The 17,936-nt window shown below is 43.9% G+C and overlaps 1 protein-coding gene across 4 annotated transcripts in view; it reads left to right on the top strand.

The window, feature by feature from the left end:
• Positions 1-12,315, top strand: part of LOC134347278 (nipped-B-like protein) — a 518,044-nt gene extending 505,729 nt beyond the window's left edge. For all 4 annotated transcript variants that reach the window (XM_063049674.1, XM_063049675.1, XM_063049673.1 and 1 more), the window contains 2 exons: positions 9,765-9,950; positions 11,313-12,315. In XM_063049674.1, the coding sequence (XP_062905744.1) occupies positions 9,765-9,950; positions 11,313-11,678 (552 nt within the window). In that variant the 3' untranslated portion in view covers positions 11,679-12,315. The remainder of the gene's footprint in view (positions 1-9,764; positions 9,951-11,312) is intronic.
• The last annotated feature ends 5,621 nt before the right edge of the window (positions 12,316-17,936 follow it).

Here is a 17,936-nt window from a genome sequence, read left to right as displayed (position 1 = left end):
CGATAGGACCGTATTGTTGCAGGGAAACAAGCCCAGGGCTCCCACTGATTCAGCGATATTGGTGTGTTGCAAAGATTTTATATATTCATACAGGGAAAATATGTGCTGTGCGTTTAATATCCAAATATTACTTAAAATGTTATGATGCTATTGATTTATAAGTGGCCTATATAACCATATAACAATTACAGCACGGAAACAGGCCATCTCAGCCCTTCTAGTCCGTGCCGAATGCTACTCTCACCTAGTCCCTCTGAACGCTACTCACCTAGCCCCACCGACCTGCACTCAGCCCATAACCCTCCATTCCTTTCCTGTCCATATACCTATCCAATTTTTCTTTAAATGATCATATCAAACCTGCTTCTGCCACTTCTACTGGAAGTTTGTTCAACACTTCAAGCTCCCCTGATAATTGACTTATTATATCCATGCGAGGAAAATATGCGCTCTGTGTTTAATATTAAATTCGTTAGATAATCCTTTTTAGAAACAAAATTGAGTGTATTACCCACTTATCATCTATATTCCGGTAGTGATTAACACCCACCCCCACGAACAGAATCGCCAAAAAGGATTTGCTTGGGGGGGGGGGTGCGCGGCAGGTCACGACGCGCATGTGCATTGGTGCCCGCGCAATGCTTCATGGTCATTGTAGTCTTTTGTGTAAACAACGCATTTGACTGCTACTCTTGTTCGTTGGCAACCCTACCCAACCCCGCCCCCGGTCGGCCGGTCCGCAAGAATATTGTCAATATTAAACCGGTCCGCAGTGCAAAAAAGGTTGGGGACCCCTGCCCTAGAGCAAGGGGTTTAGTGGAGTTTGTTAGGTGTGTTCAGGAAGGTTTTCTGATATGACATGTAGATAAGCCTACAAGAGGAGAAGCTATATTTGATCTAGTATTGGCAAATGAACCTGATCAGGTGTCAGGTCTCTCAGTGGGAGAGCATTTTGGAGGTAGTGATCACAATTCTATCTCCTTTACCATAGCATTGGAGAGGGATAGGAACAGACAAGTTAGGAGAGTGTTTAATTGGAGTAAGGGGAAATATGAAGATATCAAGCTGGAACTTGGAAGCATAAATTGGGAACAGATGTTCTCAGGGAAATGTACAGCAGAAATGTGGCAAGTGTTCAGGGGATATTTGTGTGGGGTTCTGCATAGGTACGTTCCAATGAGACAAGGAAAGGATGGTGGGGTACAGGAATCGTGGTGTACAAAGGTTGTTGAAAATCTAGTCAAGAAGATAAGAAAATCATACAAAAGGTTCAAAAAAACTAGGTAATGATAGAGATCTAGAAGATTATAAGGCTAGCAGGAAGGAGCTTAAGAATAAAATTAGGAGAACCAGAAGGGACCATGAGAAGGCCTTGGCGGACAGGATTAAGGAAAACCCCAAGGCATTCTACAAGTATATGAAGAGCAAGAGGATTAGATGTGAGGGAATAGGACCAATCAAGTGTGACAGTGGAGAAGTGCTTATGGAACCGGAGGAGATAGCAGAGGTACTTAATGAATACTTTGCTTCAGGATTCACTACAGAAAAGGATCTTGGCGATTGTAGGGATGACTTAGAGCAGATTGAAAAGCTTAAGCATATAGACATTAAGAAAGAGGATGTGCTGGAACTTTTGGAAAGCATCAAGTTGGATAAGTTTCTGGGACAGGATGAGATGTACCCCAGGCTACTGTCAGAGGCGAGGAAGGAGACTGCTGAGCCTCTGGCAATGATCCTTGTATCATCAATGGGGATGGGAGAGGTTCTGGAGGATTGGAGGGTTGCAGATGTTGTTCCTTTATTCAAGAAAGGGAGTAGGGATAGCCCAGGAAATTATAGACCAGTGAGTCTTACTTCAGTGATTGGTAAGTTGATGGAAAAGATCTTGAGATGCAGGATTTATGAACATTTGGAGAGGCATAATATGATTATGAATCGTCTGCATGGCTTTGTCAAAGGCAGGTCGAGCCTTATGAGCCAAAATGAATTTTTTGAGGATGTGACTAAACACATTAAAGGTAGAGCAGTAGATGTAGTGTATATGGATTTCATCAAGGCTTTTGATAAGGTTCCCCATGCAAGGCTCCTTCAGAAAATAAGGTGGCCTGGGATCCAAAGAGACCTTGCTTTGTGGATCCAGAACTGGCTTGCCCACAGAAGGCAAAGGGTGGTTGTAATATTCTGCATGTAGGTTGGTGACCAGTGGTGTTCTGCAGGGATTCTGGGACCCCTCCTGTTTGTGATTTTTATAAATGACCAGGATGAGGAAGTAGAAGGGTGGGTTAGTAAGTTTGCTGGTGACACAAAGGTTGGAGGTGTTGTGGATAGTCTGGACGGCTGTCAGAGGTTACAGCGGGACATCAATGGGTGCAGAACGAGGCTGCGAAGTGGCAGATGGAGTTCAACCCAGATAAGTGTGAAGTGGTTCATTTTTGTAGGTCCAATTTGAAGAGAGAATATAATATGAATGGTAAGACTCTTGGCGGTGTGGAGGATCTGAGAGATCTTGGGGTCCATGTCCGTAGGACACTCAAAGCTGCTGCACAGGTTGACAGTGTTGTTAACAAGGCGTATGGTGTTTTGGCATTCATCAACCGCGGGATTGAGTTCAAGAGCCGTGAGGTAATGTTACAGCTATATAAGATCTTAGTTAGACCCCACTTGGAGTTCTGTGTTCAGTTCTGGTCACCTTACTGCAGGAAGGATGTGGATACTATAGAGAGAGTGCTGAGGAGATTTACAAGGATGTTGCCTGGATTGGAGGGCATACCTTATGAGAACAGGTTGAATGAACTCAGCCTTCTCCTTGGGGCGACAGAGGATGAGAAGTGACCTGATAGAGGTGTGTAAGGTGATGAGGGGCATTGATAATGTGGACAGCAGAGGCTTTTTCCCAAGCTGAAATGACTAACACGTGTAGGCATAGTTTTAAGGTGTTTAGAAGTAAGTACAAGGGGGGGTGTCGGAGGTAAGTTTTTCCACTCAGGAATGCACTGCCAGCGACAGTGGTAGATGTGAGTACAATAGGGTCTTTTAAGAGAATAGAAACATAGAAAACCTACAGCACAACACAGGCGCCTACAAAGCTGTGCCAAACATGTCTTTACCTGAGAAATTACCTAGGGTTACCCATAGCCCCCTATTTTTCTGAGCTCCATACAACTGTCCAAGATCCTATCTTATCCGCCTCCACCACCGTCGCTGGCAGCCCATTCCACGCACTCACCACTCTCTGCGTAAAAAAAAAAGCTTACCCCTGACATCTCCTCTGTACCTACTTCCAAGCACCTTAAAACTGTGCCCTTTTGTGTTAGCCATTTCAGCCCTGGGAAGAAGCCTCTGACTATCCACACAATCAATGCCTCTATCATCTTATACACCTCTATCAGGTCACCTCTCATCCTCCGCCCCTCCAAGAAGAAAAGGCTGAGTTCCTTATTCTCATAAGGCATGCTCCCCAATCCAGGCAACATCCTTGTAAATCTCCTCTGCACCCTTTCTATGGTTTCCACGTCCTTCCTGCAGTGAGGCAACCAGAACTGAGCACAGTATTCCAAGTGCGGTCTGACCAGGGTCCTATATAGCTGCAACATTACCTCTCGGCTCCTAAATTCAATCCCACAATTGATGAAGGCCAATGCACCGTATGCCATCTTAACCACATAGTACACCTGCACAGCAGCTGTAAGCATCCTATGGACTCGGACCCCAAGATTCCTCTGATCCTCCACACTGCCAAGAGTCTTACCATTAATACTATATTCTGTCATCATATTTGACCTACCAAAATGACCCATGTCCATCTCACACTTGTCTGGGTTGAACTCCATTTGCCACTTCTCAGCCCAGTTTTGCATCCTATCTATGTCCCGCTGTATCCTCCGAATCTTAGCCATTTCAGCCCTGGGAAAAAGCCTCTGTCTATCCACACAAATCTCAGATAGGTAGATGGAGCTTAGAAAATTTCATGGTCAGCACAACATTGTGGGCTGAAGGGCCTGTAATGTGCTGTAAATTTCTGTGTTCTAATATTGGTTCCCCTTGGGTTCAGGTGCAACCTGTCACTTTGAATAGGTCATACCTCCACAATAAGAGATCCCAATGATCCATGAACCTGAAGCCCTGCCCCCTGAACCAGCTTCTCAGCCACGCATTAATTTGCTAAATCATCCTGTTTCTACCCTCACTGGTGCGAGGCACAGGCAGCAATCCAGAAATTACTATCCAGGAGGTCCTGCTTCTCAGACTTCTGCCTAGCTCTCTAAATTGTCTTTTCAGGACCTCTTCGCTTTTCCTTCCTATGTCATTGGTACCAATAGGTACTAAGACATCGCTGCTTCCCCTCCCTCTCCAAACTGTTGTGGATGAAATCTGAGACGTCCCTGACCCTGACACCTGAGAGGCAACATGCCATCCAGGTATCCTGTTTGTGTCCACAGAATCTCCTGTCTGTTCCCCTCACTATTGAGTCCCTTCTCACGACTGCTCCCTTCTCCTCTCTCTTTCCCTTCTACACCACAGACCTATGCTCAGTGCCAGTAACCGGGTCTCCGTGGCATTCCCTTGGAAGGTCATTGCCCACAACAGTATCCAAAACGGTACACTTGTTTCTGAGGGGAATGGCCACAGTGGTGCTCTGAGCTTCCCACCTATTCACATTTCCATTTCTCCTGACAATCACCCAGCTACTCGCCTCCTACAACTTCAGGGTGACTCCTTCACTATAGCTCTGATCGATTATCTCCTCAAGGTCATCTAGCTGCTGCCCTAGATCCCTAATATAGTCTTCAAGGAGCTGCAGCTGGATGGACTTCATGCAGATGTAGTTTGTCACTCCGCTATTTAAGAAGGGGGCAAGGAAGCAAAAAGGAAATTATAGACCTGTTAGCTTGACATTGATGGTTGGGAAGTTGTTGGAGTCGATTGTCAAGGATGAGGTTATGGAGTACCTGGAGGCATATGACAAGATAGGCAGAACTCAGCATGGTTTCCTTAAAGGAAAATCCTGCCTGACAAACCTATTGCAATTTTTTGAGGAAATTACAAGTAGGCTAGACAAGGGAGATGCGGTGGATGTTGTGTATTTAGATTTTCAGAAGGCCTTTGACAAGGTGCTACACATGAGGCTGCTAAACAAGATAAGAGCCCATGGAATGACGGGAAAGTTACATACGTGGATAGAGCGTTGGCTGATTGGCAGGAAACAGTGGGAATAAAGGGATCCCATTCTGGTTGGCTGCCGGTTACCAGTGGTGTTCCACAGGGGTCCGTGTTGGGGCCACTTCTTTTTACGTTGTACATCAACGATTTGGATTATGGAATAGATGGCTTTGTGGCTAAGTTTGCTGATGATACATAGGTAGGTGGAGGGGCCAGTAGTGCTGAGGAAACAGAGAGTCTGCAGAGAGATTTGGAAAGATTGGGAGAGTGGGCAAAGAAGTGGCAAATGAAAAACAATGTTGGAAAATGTATGGTTATGCACTTTGGTAGAAGAAATAAACGGGCAGACTATTAAGAGTTCTGAGATGCAACGGGACTTGGGAATCCTCGTGCAGGATACCCTTAAGGTTAACCTCCAGGTTGAGTCGGTGGTGAAGAAGGCAAATGCAATGTTGGCATTCATTTCTAGAGGAATAGAGTATAGGAGCAGGGATGTGATGTTGAGGCTCTATAAGGTCTTACCAGGGCCTTATAGAGTACTGTGGGCAGTCTTAGGCTCCTTATTTAAAAATGGATGTGCTGACGTTGGAGAGGGTACAGAGAAGATTCACTAGAATGATTCTGAGAATGAGAGGGTTAACATATGAGGAACGTTTGACCACTCTTGGACTGTATTCCTTGGAGTTTAGAAGAATGAGGGGGGACCTCATAGAAACATTTCAAATGTTGAAAGGCATGGACAGAGTGGATGTGGCAAAGTTGTTTCCCATGATGGAGGAGTCTAGTACGAGAGGGCATGACTTAAGGATTGAAGGGCACCCATTCAGAACAGAGATGCGAAGAAATTTTTTTAGCCAGAGGGTGGTGAATCTATGGAATTTGTTGCCACGGGTGGCAGTGGAGGCCAAGCCATTGGGTGTATTTAAGGCAGAGATTGATAGGTATCTGAGTAGTCAGGGCATCAAAGGTTATGGTGAGAAGGCGGGGGAGTGGGACTAAATGGGAGAATGGATCAGCTCATGATAAAATGGCGGAGCAGACTCAATTTGCCAAATGGCCAACTTCTGCTCCTTTGTCTTATGGAGACTCTGGGTCTCCCAGGACTCCGACATCCAGCATGAAGAACACACAACTGCCATTAACTACACTAGATACGTTAAGAGAAAACCAAAAGGGAACCTGAACAGAAGCTTACCCAGAACCAACACTTCTGTTGAACTGAAGCCTGCTTTGAGCCAACGCCTGAGACTCTCCTCTCACCACTGGCCTACTCTCAACAATGACCGCCCTGCTCGTCCCCTCTTTACTTTTAAACAAGTGTCACCGACCTGCAAGTAACATCGTCACAATGCCCTGCTGTTGTCACCGATTGAGCTGTTGGATCTATCCCAGGTTATTAAAGGAGACAAGATGAGATTGCTGGGGCCTTGACCAGTATCTTTGTGTCCTCTGTAGCCGCAGGCGAGGTCCCTGAGGGGCTAATGTTGTACCTCTATTTAAGAAGGGAACAAGGGAAAATCATGTGAAGTATAAACCAGTGAGTTTCACGTCAGTTGTAGGGAAACTGCTGGAGAACATTCTTAGGAATAGGATATATGAGCATTTGGAAACCCATGGCCTAATTAGGGAGCACCAGCATAGCTTTGTGTGGAGCAGGTTGTGTCTTACCAACGTAATTGAGATGGATAGGTTAGTTAGTTCGCAAATGGTACCAAGATTGGTGGAGTTGTGGATAGTGTGGAAGACTGGCAGGAATACAGCATGATGAAGATCAGTTGCAGATATGAGTAAAGAAATGGCAGATGGAGTTTTACCCAGATAATATGAGGTGCTGCACCTCAGTTGGGCAAATGCAAGGAGACAGTGCACTGTTGAGGACAAGATCCTTTAACCATGTTGCTGAACAGAGAGATCCTGGGATCCAAGTTCATGGCTCCTTGAAAGTGACTACACAGGTTGATAAGATCGTTAAGAAGGTTTATGGAATGCTCACTTTTATTAGTCAATGTATTGAGTTCAAAAGCCAAGAGGTTATGTTACAGGTCTATAAAAGCCTGGTTAGGCCACATCAGGAGTTTTGGTACAGTTCTGGTCACCCCACGATAGGTAGGATGTTGAGGCTTTGGAGAGGGTGCAGAAGAGGCTAACCAGAATGCTGCCTGGTCTAGAGGACATGTGCGAGACTTGGATTGTTTTCTCTGGCTGAGGGAAGACCTGATAGAGGTTTATAAGATTAAGAGGCATAGATAGAGTAGACAGTGAGTATGTGTTTCCCGGGTTTAAAATATCTAATGCCAGAGGGCATGCATTTAAGATGAGAAGGGAAAGGTTCAAGGGGAATGTGCGGGGAAAGCTTTTTACTTAGAATCGTGGATGTCTGGAATGTGTTGCTGGATATGGTGGTAGAGGCAAATACATTAGAGACATTTAAGAGACATTTGGATATGCTCATGGATGTAAGAAAGATGGAGGGATATGGACATTGTGTAACTAGGAGGGTTTAGTGTTTTTGATTTCCTTTTTCTACAGTTTGACACAGAACATTGTGGACAGAATGGTCTGGTCCCATTGTTTGTTTACAGCCCAGCTGGCTGAAGAGATTGTGGAGGCATTAGTAATGATCTTCCAAGACTCCATTGATTCTGGCATGGTTCCAAAGGACTGTAAAATTGCAAATGTCACCCTACTCTTCAAGGGTGGAGAGAGAGACAGAAGAAAGGAAATTATAAGCCAATTAGTGGTTAGGAAGATTTTGGAGTCGAATGTTATGGATGTGTTTTTGGGGTACTTGGAGGCACATGATAAGTAGGCTGTAGTTGGCCTGGTTTCCTCAAGGGAAAACCTTGCTTGACAAATCTGTTGGAATTCTTTGAAGAAATAACAGGCAGGACAGACAAAGGAGAATCAGTGGATGTTGCATACTTGGATTTTCAGAAGAGCTTTCACAAGGTGCTACGCATAAGGCTGCTTAACAAGCTACGAGCCCATGGTATTACAGGAAAGATACTAGCATGGATAGAGCATTGACTGATTGGCAAGAGGTAAAGAGTGAGAATAAAGGGAACCGTTTCTGGTTGGCTGCCAGTGACTAGTGGTGTTCCACAGGGGTCAATGTTGAGACTGCTTCTTGTTACGTTATATGTCAATAGTCTGGCTTACAGATTGGATGGCTTTCTGGCCAGGTTTACAGATGGTAAAAAGATAGGAGGTGGAGCAAGTAGTTTTGAGGAAGTAGGCTTCAGAAGGACTTAGATTAGGAGAATGGGCAAAGAAGTGGCAGATTGTAAGTGTATAGTCATGCAATTTATTAGAAGATGTAAAAGCAAAGGCTGTTTTCTAAATGGAGAGAAAATTCAAAACTCTGTGAGGTGCAAAGGGATTTGGGAGTCTTCATGCAGGATTCCTCAAAGGTTAACTTGCAGATTGAGTCAGTGGTGAGGACAGTAAATGCAATGTTAGCATTTATTTCAAGAGGACTCGAATACAAAAGCAAGTATGTGATGCTGAGCATTTATAAAGCACTGGTGAGGCCTTACTTGGAGTATTGTGAGCTGTTTTGGACCCCTTATCTAAGGAAGGGTGTGCTGACATTGGAGGTTCATGAAAATAATTCCAGGATCGAATGGCTTGTCATATGGAGAGCATTTGATAGCTCTGGGCCTGTATTCACTGGAATTCAGAAGAATGAAGGATGACCTCATTGAAACTTTTGGAATGTTGAAAGACTTTGATAGAGTGGATGCAGAGAGGATGTTTCCTATGGTGGGAGAGACTAAGATTAAACGACACAGTCTCAGGATAGAGGGGTGTCCTTTTAGAATGGAGGTGAGGAGGAATTTCTGTCACTAGAGAGTGGTGAACCTGTGGAATTCGTTGCTACATGCGGCTGTGAAAGCAAGTCATTGGGTATGTTTAAGACAGAGGTTGATGGGTTCTTGATTAGTCACAGCATGAAGAGATAAGGGGAGAAGGGAGGAAGTTAGGGTTAAGAAGGAAAATAGATCAGCAATGATGAAATGGCAGAGCAGACGCGATGGGCCAAATGACCTAATTCTACTCTTATATTTTAAAGTCTATAACAATGTATCTCTCCACACTTCTCTGCATTGTGTGGAGAGGATGCTTCCTGTAGTGGGGGAGTCTAGGACAAGAAGGCACAGCCTAATCATACAAGGACATCCCTTTAGAGCAAAGATGAGGAGGAAAGTTATAGCCAGAGGGTGGTGAATCTGGAATTTATTGTCGTGGGCGTCTATGGAGGTCATGTCATTGGGTATATTTAAAGTGAAGGTTGATAAGTTCTTGATTAGTAGGGATGTCAAATGTTATGGAGAGAAGGCAGGAGAATGGGGTTGAGAGTGGCATTGAGTCAGCCATGATAGAATGGCGAAGAAGACTCAATGGGCTAAGTATCCTAATTCTGGTCTGATGTCTCAAGGTCTAATTAAATTTCAGCTGCCTTGTGTCTACCCAATTGCTTGTCTATGTCTGTCCGCTTCAAGTTGGTTGCTGTACGTCAGCAGACTTCGAAAGATTTTCTGTGGAGCCAGACTCTGCTCATTGATTGGTGAGATATTCATTAATTTGTTTCTGATGGCTTCCAGTTCAAAACACTGATGGAACACCTGGATCCGGATGAAGAGGATGAGGATGGAGAGGTGTCTGCCAGCACAGCTGCCCGAAACAAAGCCATCAATGCACTGTTGGGAGGCAGTAGCCCGAAAAACAATGCAGAGACAGATGAAGAGGAGAGTGATGGCGAGGAGCGAGTGGGTGGAGGCGTTTCAGGGGTAAGAGCAGGTTGCTGACATTTGTCAACTTTAACAGCTAAAAAAGGATTAATCCTTTTGAAATTAACTTCTGCTCATTCACCTTTTTAAATTTAGTCACATGTACTAAAGAAAAAGCAGTGATTCTTGTCTAGAATCTGCAAGAATTGAACATCTGAAGTTAACGCAGGGAACTGATTAGTCCTCTGTCCCAGTGAGATGGGATGGCCATCTCTGATATTACCAGCAATTTCACAGTGACCCACACTAGCAGTGTCTCTTCCCTGGCTGCTTGGGAATATCTCCAGAGCTTTCTCCTTTGGTTTTGGTTGTACTTAAAATATTTTGGACCTTCTACTGAAATGTAGCGGCACTAGGTTTGTTAATTGACGCTGTCCCCTTTAGTACGGTGGTGTAAAGCGCTTTTACCATCTTTATTCCTGATGCTAACTAACCAAGTTCATTGTCTGTCATAATTTTATAAACTTCTATTGGATTCTTGCTTAGGCTCAGACACTCCAATGAGCACAGTCCAAGCTGTCCTTATTGTTGGTACTCTCTAATCCAGGCAGTATCCTGGTGAATCTCTTCCATACCCTCTCCAGAGACAAAGTCCTGATCTCTGCAGCTCTTGCCCAATGCTGTTGTAATTAGTCTTTCAACAATTTAACATTTTACCCTGAGGTCCAGTTTTGTCTTTACCCATAACCATCTGAAAACTTAAGGGTTATAATCACGGTTGCCAAAATACAAGTCTAGTGTGGCCTCATCATTGTTTGGACTAACAAAGTAGTGTGTCAAGCAGGTCTGCTGAGTGCACCGGACAAATTCTGCCCATCTAAGCTTCTGGCACTAAATCCCATTCAATATTTCGGAAGTTAAGTCTCCCACCATAGCAATCCTGTTGGTTTTTTTTGTATAATCTGGCTGTTGGAAGCCTCTAGTATAACCCCATCAAAATAATTGCCCCTTTCTTATTCCTGAGCTCTGTTACCTCTGAGTGAGCCTTGCTGTATGTCCTGTCTGAGTGTAACTGTGACATTATCCCTGATCACTCATACAATTTCTCCATTGAACATATGAGGATGGCACAGGCACTCATCCTACCCTGATCCAGTACAGTTTTATCACCCGTTTCTGGAATTGACCCTGCCAGGAGTCCCTAGTGAACTGCCCATTATTCAGAGGCTCCTTTTTTTAATTCTTTCATCCATCTGTCATTGTTTGGGTGTACTGCTGTCATCCCCTTGCCATTGTCTGGTTATGCTGCTGTCATCTACACGTGGTTACCTGTCATTGTCTGGTTGTACTGCTCTGATCCACACGATTTCCTCTCTCTTTCACACTGGCTATTTGTAAATCTCTCTTTCAAATTCTTTCTAGGCCACCAGAAGATCGAAGCGACTGTCGGAAGCTGGGGACCCAGGCGCACAGATGCACGAGGCGGTGGAGGTGATGGATGTGATTGCCATTTGCTGTCCAAAGTATAAAGACAGGCCTCAGATTGCCAGAGTTGTGGAAAAGACTAGTAGTGGTTTCAGTGTACATTGGATGGCTGGTTCATATAGCGGTTCTTGGACAGAGGCCAAACGGAGAGAGGGCCGCAAGCTGGTGCCTTGGGTTGATAGTATCAAAGAGACGGACATCATTTACAAGAAAATAGCCCTGACAAGTGCAAATAAGCTGACTAACAAAGTTGTTCAGACTCTACGATCGCTGTATGCAGCAAAGGAAGGTTCTTCCTGCTAACATAACTAACACTGCAGCCAAACACAGCAGTGAGAAAGAATGAACTTGGGGCTAAAAGACCACATTCTGGCAACACTTACAAATCGGATGGTATCACAGTTGGAGTAACTCTGTACTGAGATCTGCACACACAGACAGATGGAAACAGGCGAAAGGAAGGAGCGATTGTCAGATACCATTTTCCTGTGGGAGCTTCCTTCGCTGTTGTACAGCCAAATCATCTTGATTGATTTTAAACTCCCACTGTATTATAGTTTAACAAAACAAAAATTGTTTATATCTTGGAAAAAGAATTCTGTTTAAAAAATAAAAGTTAAGTGAATGTTGGAATTTAGTCTGTTAATGTTCTTAATAAAGTGTTCTTGGAGTTTAACCTAGCAGCGATGGCTTTCTTTAGTGTAGAAGTTCCAGAGAGAAGTTATTTTACAGGATGTACAATGCCAGACTGTGCTGGATATAATTTATTCTAATGAAAGCATGCAGTATCTGTGACCTGCACAGGACGAGATTTTATTTGATTTTTTTTGTTTTGTAAATGTAGATTTTAAATGTATTAGGGTCACTCGGGCAAAACAAGAAAAAGGGATCCCCAGCAAAAACAACTGGCGGAACAAATACTGCAATAAATTTTTTACCTCTCTTTGTTACCTGTCTGTTTCCAGTTGGTTGTGTTTTTCATGTCAAGTGGATGTGCTGGAGGTTTGCATTTCCTCAGTGCTGCTGAGAAATTCTGCGGTAAAAGCTGACCTCTCGGGCTTGTTGATGAGCCTCTTTAATGAAAATCATTAAAACAATAGCCACTGACTGCACCAGCCTGGAATCATTTTGGAGTTAATAGGCAGTGGGTGAGGAAATTGGAACCTTTGCACATCTCACATTCTGAGCACAGTAGATGTTAATGTAATGTTTGCTTATCAGGCACGGATGGTATCTCAGCAAGTCCCAGCTCTGCCATTGTCAGAACCAGTGTATTATTCTCAGTGCAGCTCCGCCCAGCCACTGACACATTGCTGCTGGACTGCTTCAGTATGGAGACCTTCCTCAACATAGAATTGTTACAATTCATGAGGCGATTCAATCCATCGTATCCCAACGGCTTCCTAGCAGAACTTTCTGCTGGTGCCACACCCAGCCCTTCTGCATAGCCTTGCATGTGTTTTCTCGTTCATCCGAGCAACCATAAATCTCCCTTGAACCCTCCCCAGTGCTCACACACTGGTAAGACCATAAGATATAGGGGCAGAAGTAGTCCATTTGGCCCATTGTGTCTGCTCTGCCATTCAGTCATTGGCTGATCCAATTCTTCCAGTCATCCCCACTCCTCTGCCTTCACCCCATACCCTTTGATGCCCTGGCTAATCAAGAACCTATCTATCTCTGCCTTAAATACACCCAAAGACTTGGCCTCCACAGCCACTCGTGGCAACAAATTCCACACATTTACCATCCTCTGACTAAAGTGGTTTCTCTGTATCTCAGTTCTAAATGGACGTCCTTCAATCCTGAAGTCATGCCCTCTTGTCCTAGAATCCCCTACCATGGGAAGTAACTTTGCCATATCTAATCTGTTTAGGCCTTTTAACATTTGGAATGTTTCTATGAGATCCCCCCTTGTTCTCCTGAACTCCAGGGAATGCAGCCCAAGAGTTGCCGGATGTTCCTCATACAGTAACCCTTTCATTCCTGGAATCATTTTCTGAACCCTCTCCAATGTCACGATATCCTTTCTAGAATAAGGAGCCCAAAACGGCGCACAATGTTCCAAGTGTGGTCTCACAAGTGCCTTATAGAGCCTCAACATCACATCCCTTCTCTTATATTCTGTGCCTCTAAAAATGAATGCTAACATTGCATTCGCCTTCTTCACAACCGACTCAACCTGGAGGTTAACCTTTAGGGCATCTTGCACAAGGACTCCCAAGTAATGTGATCAGAAGTGAACACAACACAGCTGAAGCTTGATTGATAAAGCACAGAATTGTGTTTGCTCTATTAACCACTTTCTCAACTTGCCCTGCCACTCACTCACAGATCATCCATTTTAAAATTGTCTTTTATTCTTCCTAACCTTTCTTTTTTCATACCAAAGTGCATTTCATCAGCCATGATGCTGCTTGTTTATAACCTGCAGTTCACAATGCTGTCAAAATAAAGGAGTTGCATTTATTTCATTTTATTTTCCCAAATCTTCACACAAATGCCACATGACCACAGTTTAGGTATGCTGAACATCAAATCAAAATCATACAAGGGGCTGGAGATCTAAAACAGGGCATAAAAAATACTCAACTGGTCAGAGTTCATTTCAATCATTCTCCATTATGGAATTGCTGAACTTTTTTAGTTGATTTTGTGTCCACATTGGCCAAGAAAAAGCCAATGCCACCACTTCTGGACAACAAGGGAAACTCTCATCCTAGAACTAAATGTGCGCTTTCTGTTTCATATCTTGACTCTGGGTTAATAAAAATTGCAGCCTTGCAGCATATTAATGTGGATAAATCCCCCAAGGCCTGACTTAAATGCATCCTCAGATTCTGTAGCAGGCTACAGGAGAAATTGTGGAAACCCTTGCAATTGACTTCATTGTTAGCCACTGATGAAGCTTTTGAAGAGTTGAAGATGGTTAATGTGACTCCATTGTTCAAGGACATGCCAGGAAACTACAGCTTAGTGAGCCTGATATTAGTGGTAGGGAAGTTACTGGAAGGAATTTTAAGGGACAATCAAGCAGCATCTGGATAGAGTCGATTAAGAGGAGTCAGTGTGACTTTGTACATGGGAAGAAATGCTCGTACCTCTTCTGAAGAAGTAATCAAAAAAAAGTAGATGACCCCATGCTGGTTCCCTCTCTCTCTTTCTCACCCTACCACCATCTTCCTCTGGTTCCCCTCCTTTTATTCCATGGTCCACTGTTCTTTCCTATTAGGTTTCATCTTCAGTCATTTACTTGTTCCATCTATCACCTACTATCTTCTTACTTCATTCCCCTGCCCCACCCACCCATCTTTCCCCTCACCTATCACCTGCCAGCTTGTATTCCTTCTCCCACACCCTCCTTATTCTGGCTTCTGTCCACTTCCTTTCCAGTGGTGATGAAGGGTCTCTGCCAAATGCATTGACTGTTTATTCCCCTCCATAGATGCTGCTGACTTGCTGAGTTAAGAGTCATAATAGTCCATGCCAAACTATCAGTCTGCCTAGTTCCATCGACCTGCTCCTGGACCATAGCCCTCCATAACACCTCCACCCATGTACCTATCCAAATTTCTTAAGTGTTGAAATTGAACCCACATCTGGTGTAGGAGGCAGGGTTTCAGATTTCAGGATCATTGGGACCTCTTCTGGGGCAGGTGGGACCTGTACAAGAGAGACGGGTTACACTTGAACTACGAGGGGACCAATATCCTTTCAGGGAGGTTTGTTAGTGCTATTGGGGAGGCTTTAAACTAGATTTGCAGGGGGATGGGAACCAGAGTGCCAGAGCTGACAGTGTGGCTGGGGTGAAAATAAACAATGTTAAAAGTTCAAGCAAAGCCGCAAATGGAAAGGTTGTGAGTGGTGGTAAAAATCTTCTGAGGTGTATATATTTCAATGCTAGGAGTATTGCGGGGAAGGCAGATGAGTTGAGGGCGTGGATTGACACGTAGAATTATGACATTATAGCAATTAGTGAAACTTGGCTACAGGAGGGGCAGGACTGGCAGCTTGATATTCCAGGGTTTCGATGTTTCAGATGTGATAGAGGCAGAGGAGTGAAAGTTGGGGGGGGGGCCGCGGGTAGCATTGCTTGTCAGGGAAAATGTTACAGCAGTGCTCAGGCAAGACAGATTAGAGGGCTTGCCTACTGAGTCCTTATGGGTGGAGCTGAGAAACAAGAAAGGTATGGCCACACTAGTGAGGTTGTATGATAGACCACCCAATAGTCAGCGAGAATTGGAGGAGCAAATCTGCAGAGAGATTGCAGGAAACAAAGTTGTGGTGGTAGGGGATTTTAATCTTCCACATGTTGATTGGGACTCACATACTGTTAGGGGTCTAGCTGGGTTAGAGTTTGTAAAATGTGTTCAGGAAAGTTTTCTAAATCAATATATAGAGGTACCGACTAGAGAGGATGTAATATTAGATCTCCTATTAGGAAACGAGTTAGGACAGGTGACGGAAGTGTGTGTAGGGTAACACTTTGGTTCCAGTGATCATAACACCATTAGTTTCAACTTGATCATGGATAAAGATAGATCTGGTCCTAGGGTTGAGGTTCTAAACTGGAAGAAGGCCAAATTTGAAGAAATGAGAAAGGATCTAAAAAGCATGGATTGGGACAGGTTGTTCTCTGGCAAGGATGTGATTGGTAAGTGGGAGGCCTTCAAAGGAGAAAATTTGAAAGTGCAGAGCTCGTATGTTCCTGTCAGTATTAAGGGCAAAGTGAATAGGAATAAGGAACCTTGGTTCTCAAGGGATATTGGAACTCTGATAAAGAAGAAGAGGGAGTTGTATGACATTTATAGGAAACGGAGTAAATAAGGTGCTTGAGTATAAAAAGTGCAAGAAAATACTTAAGAAGGAAATCAGGAGGGCTAAAAGAAGACATGAGGTTGCCTTGGCAGTCAAAGTGAAGGATAATCCAAAGAGTTTTTACAGGTATATTAAGAGTAAAAAGATTGTAAGAGATAAAATTGGCCCTCTTGAAGATCAGTGGTCGGCTATGTGTGGAACCAAAAGAAATGGGGGATATCTTAAATGGCTTTTTTGTTTCTGTATTTACTAAGGAAACTGGCATGAAGTCTATGGAATTAAGGGAAACAAGTAGTGAAATCATGGAAACTGTACAGATTGAAAAGGAGGAGGTGCTTGCTATCTTGAGGCAAATTAAAGTGGATAAATCCCCAGGACCTGACGGTATTCCCTCGGACCTTGAAGGAGACTAGTGTTGAAATTGCAGGGGCCCTGGCAGATATCTTTAAAATGTTGCTGTCTACGGGTGAGGTGCCGGAGGATTGGAGAATGGCTCATGTTGTTCTGTTGTTTAAAAAAGGATCGAAAAGTAATCCAGGAAATTATAGGCCGGTAAATTTGACGTCGGTAGTGGGTAAGTTATTGGAGGGAGTACTAAAGACAGAATCTACAAGCATTTGGATAGACAGGGACTTATTAGGGAGAGTCAACATGGCTTTGTGCGTGGTAGGTCATGTTTGACCAATCTATTGGAGTTTTTCGAGGAGGTTACCAGGAAAGTGGATGAAGGGACGGCAGTGGATGTTGTCTACATGCACTTCAGTAAGGCCTTTGACAAGGTCCTGCATGGGAGGTTAGTTAGGAAAATTCAGTCGCTAGGTATACATGGAGAGGTGGTAAATTGGATTAGACATTGGCTCAATGGAAGAAGCCAAAGAGTGGTAATAGAGGATTGCTTCTCAGAGTGGAGGCCTGTGACTAGTGGTGTGCCATTGTTATTCGTCCATTGTTATTTGTCATCTATATCAATGATCTGGATGATAATGTGGTAAATTGGATCAGCAAATTTGCTGATGATACAAAGATTGGAGGTGTAGTGGACAGTGAGGAAGGTTTTCAAAGCTTGCAGAGGGATTTGGACTAGCTGGAAAAATGGCAGATGGAGTTTAATACAGATAAATGTGAGGTATTGCACTTTGGAAGGACAAATCAAGGTAGAACATACAGGGTAGATGGTAAGGCACTGAGGAGTGCAGTAGAACAGAGGGATCTGGGAATACAGATACAAAATTCCCTAAAAGTGGTGTCACAGGTAGATAGGGTCGTAAAGAGAGCTTTTGGTACATTGGCCTTTATTAATCAAAGTATTGAGTATAAGAGCTGGAATGTTATGATGAGGTTGTATAAGGCATTGGTGAGGCCAAATTTGGAGTATTGTGTACAGTTTTGGTCACCAAATTGCAGGAAGGGTATTAATAAGGTTGAAAGAGTGCAGAGAAGGTTTACAAGGATGTTGCTGGGACTTGAGAAACTCAGTTACAGAGAAAGGTTGAATAAGTTAGGACTTTATTCCCTGGAGCGTAGAAGAATGAGGGGAGATTTGATAGAGGTATATAAAATTATGATGGGTATCAATAGAGTGAATGCAAGCAGGCTTTTTCCACTGAGGCAAGGGGAGAAAAAAACCAGAGGACATGGGTTAAGGGTGAAGGGGGAAAAGTTTAAAGGGAACATTAGCGGGGGGCTTCTTCACACAGAGAGTGGTGGGAGTGTGGAATGAGCTGCCAGACGAGGTGGTAAATG

The sequence above is a fragment of the Mobula hypostoma genome, chromosome 5, assembly GCF_963921235.1.
Source record: "Mobula hypostoma chromosome 5, sMobHyp1.1, whole genome shotgun sequence".
Classification (NCBI taxonomy): domain Eukaryota; kingdom Metazoa; phylum Chordata; class Chondrichthyes; order Myliobatiformes; family Myliobatidae; genus Mobula; species Mobula hypostoma.
The sequence above is the reverse complement of the archived record's forward strand: the minus strand, read 5'-3'. Positions and strand labels throughout refer to the sequence as shown.